The sequence below is a fragment of the Lottia gigantea genome, assembly GCF_000327385.1.
Source record: "Lottia gigantea unplaced genomic scaffold LOTGIsca_133, whole genome shotgun sequence".
Classification (NCBI taxonomy): domain Eukaryota; kingdom Metazoa; phylum Mollusca; class Gastropoda; family Lottiidae; genus Lottia; species Lottia gigantea.
In genome coordinates, this window is record NW_008707481.1 from 246812 (window position 1) to 254141 (window position 7330).

Genomic DNA, 7330 nt, shown 5'->3' on the forward strand with positions numbered 1-7330 from the left:
TTTTGTCAAAATTAAAGGGGATCAGGACGTCATATCACAGTTTTGAAAAGTAAAACAGTTATAATTAAGTACGATCAACCAGTAAAGCAAACATTAGTTTATGAAAAATAAATTAATTAGAAAACATTGTTATTTTGATACCACTGAACCATATTATTTTAATCCCTTTTAATCATTTGATAAATAGGTCTGAAATCTGTGTTTGGGGAGATTTTCTCTTCGGAGTAATAAATACTGCCAAAATTAAGGTGGCTATAGGTAGGTAGGTAGATGACAAGTTAACGTTCGCTTCCAGCGGATGCTGATATCGCAAACTAGGTAGTTGTTGGTAGTGGTAGTAGTTGGTAGTTGGATTGGTTCAAATTGGATGATTCTGTGTTGTTGGTTTGGTTGTTGATTCTTCGTTAGATCTGGTCGGGTCGAATGACATGGCGGTGAAACTCGGCCCTGGATGGTGTGGCGTGAGTTATTCGATCTCCTTCATTCTTCCAAACTCGTTCTGATCATGGTATTTCTTGTTTGTTGGTCGTCGAAGATATAAACTTAGCGTTATATACTTCCTCATTAGTCCTCGTAATTATACATTTGGTTAATTGGTATACATATATCGCCCCTGAGGCGATTTTACCGAAACTCGAAAAATATTAACGGGTCAAAAAATAATTAATGTATCTAATCAACCTGATGTCATTAATATCATAACAAGAAGAAAGTCACCATCGAACACATCAGTTTAGTTATGAACTTATCTCTTTAAGTTTTGTGGATGCCAGATTGATTTTATATTTTGTGTAAAACGTTAATTCTTACATTTTCGGTAAAATCAAAAGGATCGTTTTCGTGGACATTTGATATTTTCTAACAAAGATGTATCTGTCTGTATTTGTGTTAAGTTTATGTCTCAAACTGTCTAGTTCCTATCCATCCGGTGCACCACCAACTGTGTGCGGAACAATGATGCCAGGGCACAATGTTGCACCGCAAGGATTACCGCAAATCATCAACATTTTCGAACTTTCTTCGCAAACATACTCTCCTAATTCTCCAATAACAGGTAATGTCTCGATATTCACTCTTTTACTTTACAGAGAAACAGTCTAATTAGATTACACGTTATTATTGAAAAAAAATATAATGAAACGAAATTGTGCACGAATTTGAATTAGATTGAAAGTGGAACATCCATGAAGCACAACTTTTGCTTCTGACAAATATTTATTAAAGTAAATGATGAGAGAAAATTGTGGCTTTCATAATTTACAATTCTTTAATATATTACAGTTAAAGTCAAGGGAACAATGGCCGGGTTACTTCTTCAAGCGAGAAAAAACAGCGATATGCTTCAAGTTGGATCTTTTTCATCATTACCGAAAGGAACCAAGGTATTAACTTGTCAAGGAACGCCGAACTCTGTTACTCATAGCAACAAAACCCCAAATACAGACCCTACCTTTACCTGGAATCCACCAGCATCAGATGTTGGTGACGTCACATTCTAGTAAGTATAAATCAATATGATAGAACGAAAGAGCGTCGTTGATCTAAAACATTATACATGATAAATTCCGATTTGCCTATATATCATTTGGTGGAATTAATTCCAATGTTAAGTCATTGACATGAATGAAACACACAAAAAACGAATAAAGTTTCAATTTTTTCTTTTTAATATAATTTAGATATTTTAAGTATGAATAACTAGTAAACTAATTACGTTATAGAGTTTTTACCCTTGTCAGCTACTAATATAACATTATTTCAGTCTAACCATGGTGAAAGATTATAGTACCTTCTGGGTGAAAATACCAAGTCCAATACTCACGTATTCAGGTGAGTTGAACCACGTGGGTTCAAGAAGGTGGGGGCTGAGGGGGGGGGGGGGATCTATTTCTATCCGAAAACTCACTGTTCACAAACTTTAGGACATCTTCTGTGTATAAAATACAACTTCAATCAGGTGCAACTTGTTAGGTTCTGGATCAGTTAAGGGGTAGACAAAACACCCCATTTCCCTTCCCCCTCCCCTTAAGTAGAAAAATGCAATGTTTAAAAAAACGAGATACCAAGCCATTTACTACACACTTTGTTTTATTTCAGTACCTACTAATGCAGTTAACCAAACGACAACAACTATGCCCCCTGAACCCCAGCCTGAAACAACCCCTACCTCAAACTTAAATAAGGGTAAATATAAGTAATCTTCATATCTCATCAATTATCTTGTCATCACCATCATCATTACAATTCATTCATCCATCAATCAATTATCGTACTTTTCATTATCATCGTCCATCGCCATACCAGTCAATTCACAATCGTCATTGCAATCTACTCATTATCAATTCGTCATCGTCGTCATAAAAATTAGCATCATCAGCCGTAGCTTCATCAATGATTCATTTAAAACTTTATACTTCTTCTATTTCAGAACCACAATCTAATCCAGAAAATTCAGGTATGATTAACTTAAAAACATTTGAAAAGCAGTGAAACGTGATTGCACAGTATCGTTTTCTGATAGTACAATTAAAGTTGTGCACTGTAAACCGCTATAAACTCCTAAAACAATAATACAAAGTACAACCAGTACCAATAAGAGACAATTTTTTTTTCATATTTTTCAGGAAACCAACTGTCATCCCCAGTTTTATTTTTGACTCCATTATGTATATTATACAACATCAGATCAGTATTCTTATAAAACGTAATCATTCCCAATATTGTGCTTATCCTCTATCACCAAGTCCACACTTTGTCTACGTGCAGACAAGATAAGTATTGGTTTCAGAGAATGTATTGTGCTATTTCTTTTTTTGACAAAATCTTTCAGAATTTAAAGCTATTATCTATTAAGATCTGTGTATAGCTTTATTTTGTAACGTCTTAATATCTCAAGGATAGTTTTGAATATTTGAGCCACAGACCGATATATCGTCCAATAGAGATCTGCATGGGTAGTCAAACTCTAAATTGATTCCTATTCTTGAGGCATCGTATCACGAATACGGGTTTTGACTAAACCCACTACACTTCGTTGGGGGCATTTAAATCTGACCAATCAGATCGGTAGAACAGAAATGAGGTCATGTAACCAAAACACAATATCGCTTTACCGCCTCCCGTTTGAAGAGATAAGAACACATTCCTTTTTCCAAAGTAAGGTTTGATTTTCTATTGGCTTCAATTCTTTAACGAAAATCTTACTCAATTCTGTATCTACATATTCATCAAAATGTATAATGGCACGCTGCTTTCGTTTTGTTTACGTTCTCAAACGAGTGATTTGTTTTCATTGGTTGAAATTTGCTACCAATACAGAAGGGCCGATTTTGATAGGACAATATTTAGCTATGAATACGTAATTTTTCTCACTTGTGTTACAGCGGTCGCGAGGAAGTATGACGAATGGGGGTAATCTTCGTTTTCTGTTCTAATATCAATATCGAAATCAATTCATTATACTTAACATTTCAAGATGCATGTTTAATTATTAAATATTTATATTTATGATATAATAATTTCTACTGTAATAAAGCTTTATCACTTCAGTATAGTTTTTGTCTATCTCTGCGTATTACTTGATTGATTGAGTCCATGAGGTGAAGTGAAATTAACCAATTGAACGATACTGTACACGAAGTGGCGTTTCTAAAGGTGCGTGCACACTGGCGATCTTGGTCGGAGATTATAGTCCTGTCAGGATTTTCGCCGACTGGCACGGAAACGCGATGAGACAAAAATCTCCAGTTGCTCATGCGCATGCGGAGCATGCGCTTGACAGGTAAAAAGTTAATGACGGTCTATCTTGCAGAAGATCAAACTTGTTTGATATTATAATCCTGTCCGTGACGAGAAAATCTCGTTGTGAAAGCTCGGGCACACGCGAGATTTTCCTCCAATCGGCGAAAAAAATCAAGACCACTCGTGTGCCCCACCCCAAGAAATAGAACACACTTTGAAGAGAAAAAACCGAACTCAATTATCTGCTAATGGTTAAGAATTAGGATATATTTGCTAAATAATAAGTGTTGGGTCTTTTCCTACTTATAGACCCCAGCCAGGGGCATGGAAAAATGCATAAAACAAAAGCAAAAACTATTACAGAAAAAAAGGAAATTTCCGGTTTGAAGGAAAAACTGCTCATATCCAAATACATTTTACATGAAATAGGCGCAATCAATGTCCACCCGTCCGCCGGTCTGTCCGCCCTTTCGTCGGTACAATTCTTTGGCGGGTTTTGGCGAAACTTTGTGTGAGTGTTTGTTATCACCCAAAGAAAACCCTATCGAAAATCAAAAGAATCGAAAAATATTTAGTATGAGTTGTTGCCCTTGTTCTTGAAGTTGAAAACTCTTTCAATTTCTAGCTAGTAAACACTAAAAGGCACGATTTGGACAAAACTTGGACACAGGATTCAAAAGAAGTGTAGGACTGAAGGTTGATATTTCATTCTGGTGATTGTCACTGTAATATTTTTTATTCAAAATCAAACCTGCCAGTGGGCGTATATTACCTTGCCTGGAAAGCTATCTTTATCTTTAAAAATTACAAAGCTGAAATTTGCAGGCCATATCCACATTGGCTAATTAGACAATTGAGAAAAAAAAGAACTCAAATTTCTGCCATAGGTTAGGAATTAGGGTAGGAAATATGGACGATTTTCCGCCACATTGACCAAAAATTCCAAAAACCTGACTTTGCTAAATATCCTTATTATGCCCAAGTGTTCGATCTAGATCTAGTTTCCAGGGGCTTGGAAAAACACAAAAAACCAAAGTAAAACCATTACAGAAAAAATGGAAATTTCCAGTTCAGGGGACTGCACTTAAAGTGCGCATATGCAAATATATTTTTATCTTAAAAACTTCCAAAACTACAAAGCTGAAAATTGCAGTCAAAATCCAAATTGGCTATCTGGACAATAAAGGAACTAAAATGTCTGTCATAGGTTCGGAATTAAGGTAGGAAATACGGAGGACTTTCCGCTCTATAGGCCACATTGACCGAAAATGCTAAGCACCTAACTTTGCTAAATATCGCAATGTTCCCCACGTGTTGGAGTTTTTCATACTAGATAGATCCCAGGGTCTTGGAAAACACATAAAATCAAAGTTAAAACTATTACGGAAAAAAATTTAAATTTACAGTAAAAAGGAACTACCGGACGAAAAGTGCGCATATCCAAATAAATTTTAAAACCTTACAAAGCTCAAATTTGCAAAATAAAAACAATTACAGAAAAAAATGGAAATATAGCGCGAAAATGCCTAGACCTAACTTTGCCAAATGGAGTAATTTTGCCCAAGTGTTGGGTCTTTCCATGCTCAGTAAATTGTCAGCACTTGGAAAACACACCAAACCAAATGAAAAACGATTACAGAAAAAAATAGAAGTTTCCTTAAGGCCACATAGAGCGAAAATGCCAACACCTAACTTTGCCAAATGGGGTTATTTTGCCCAAGTGTTGGGTCTTTTCCTGCTTAGTAGACCGTCAGCACTTGGAAAAACACATCAAACCAAATGGAAAACGATTACAGTGGGACTTTGCAAATGTAGCAAATTGCAAAAGACTTTGAAAAATTAACCATCTACGATAATTACATCACGTGCAACAGTCTAAAGTTGAAAAGCTTTAATTCTTTGGAAGATTGTTATACCGGAAGTAGACAGACCTCACAAATGAAAGTATCAGAAAATAACCAAGGTCAATACCTGAAACAATCGAACTTCTCAGACAACGTGGCTCAACAGATGTATAATTTGCGAGTTATGCCCCTGGCCAAAAATGTCAATTATGAGTAATTTAACCCGGATGTGCCACTCTCACCTCATTTCTTTGGCATAAGTTAATTGATAATCTGAATGTAATGTTGTGTTCCAAATTTAAAGCTTCTACATCATACAGGTCAAAAGATATAGGTCAACAAATGTCAATAAAGGTCAAAATCGAAAATTGAAAATATGGAAATTTCAAATCCCGTTCCTTTTTTGGAACTATAAAGCTGAAACAAGTATTAAAACAAACTGTCGAAAATAATGAGGTAAATGTGTGCAAATTTCCTTTTAGAACAAATGTATCCTATGTGAGTTATGCTCCTTCCCCAAAATGTAAACAATTAGTAATTCAACCCGGATGTGCCACGCCCACCTCAACTTTTTTTTGGAATAGGTGAATTCATATTCAATTGTCTAGTTGTGTTCCAAATTTCAATGTTCTACATCAAATAGGTCATAAGATATACATACACCAAGCTCAAAGAAACAGAAATATTGTAAAAAAAACTCAAATTTGAAAAATTTACGAATTTCAATTTTGCTTTAAAAAACTATTGTTATATATCACTGGAAATAACATGAAAAGCACATTAAGAATCCGAAAAAATTAACCCTCTAGGTTAATTAGGTCACGTGCTAGAGCAGTCCAAAGTTGCGAATTTGGCTGTTTTCGGACAGCTATTAAACCGGAAGTACATGTCGGAGGTCAAATGTCAAAGTATTAACTAATAGCTAAGGTCAATGACCTTTGACATTGTAAAGGTCAAGGTCATCAAATGTCAAGATCACGAGATATGACCCTTTAAACTTTGTAAAAATTCAACCGGAAATTGCAAAAAAGCAAAATCGAGAATCAAAAAACGGCTTCCTAATGTCATGTTTTTTTTTTTGATCTTATTTCATTTGACACCAAAATCATCTAAATCGGATAAGCCGTTATGTCTGAATTAAAATCGAATCATTTCAGAAAAATCAAAATGGCGGCTAAAGTTTCACGTCTGGTCCGTATTTTTTTCTTCGTTTTTTTGTCATAACTTTGTCTACCTATCAGCATAAAATTATTTGAGCTCTACAAATTACACCGGAAGTTATTCAACCGGAAGTGAAAATCCTGTTTAAACCGGAAGTGAAGTTGAAAATTTGAGTGTGCCATTTTGTTCACTTTCTTAAACTTTCTTTGCTCAATTTTTTTCAGATTAATCAGACAAAAAGCAAAAAATTTTTAAAAAATGTCTGCTACAAATTTTCGAATTTTGAAATTTTGAAAGTGCTATTATTTCAGATTTCAACAGTAGTTTCCAAAAATGCAAACCCAAAGAAAATCGACCGAAAAATACGACTTCTAGAGCCGATTTTCTACTCTTGCACATATTGAACTGTGGCACTTCCGGTTTTGCAAAAAAGATCCAAAATATATTAATGCACATCGTCGCCTATATCTAAGGTTCGTGGATGTTGAATGAGTGCTGCAACTATTGTAGTCTTAGCTCAGGAAGGTGTGTAAAAAACGAAAAAAAAAAATTTGACATTTCGATAACAAACAAGTCCCACAAAA

At 35.0% G+C, this 7330-nt stretch overlaps 1 protein-coding gene across 1 annotated transcript; it reads left to right on the forward strand.

The window, feature by feature from the left end:
* Positions 1 to 867: 867 nt before the first annotated feature.
* LOTGIDRAFT_139154 (hypothetical protein) lies at positions 868 to 1922 on the forward strand (the record flags this gene model as incomplete). Its single annotated transcript, XM_009049288.1, has 3 exons — positions 868 to 1054; positions 1282 to 1498; positions 1763 to 1922. The coding sequence occupies 3 exons, from the start codon at positions 868 to 870 to the stop codon at positions 1920 to 1922; spliced, it is 564 nt and encodes a 187-aa protein (XP_009047536.1).
* Between the last annotated feature and the right edge of the window lie 5408 nt (positions 1923 to 7330).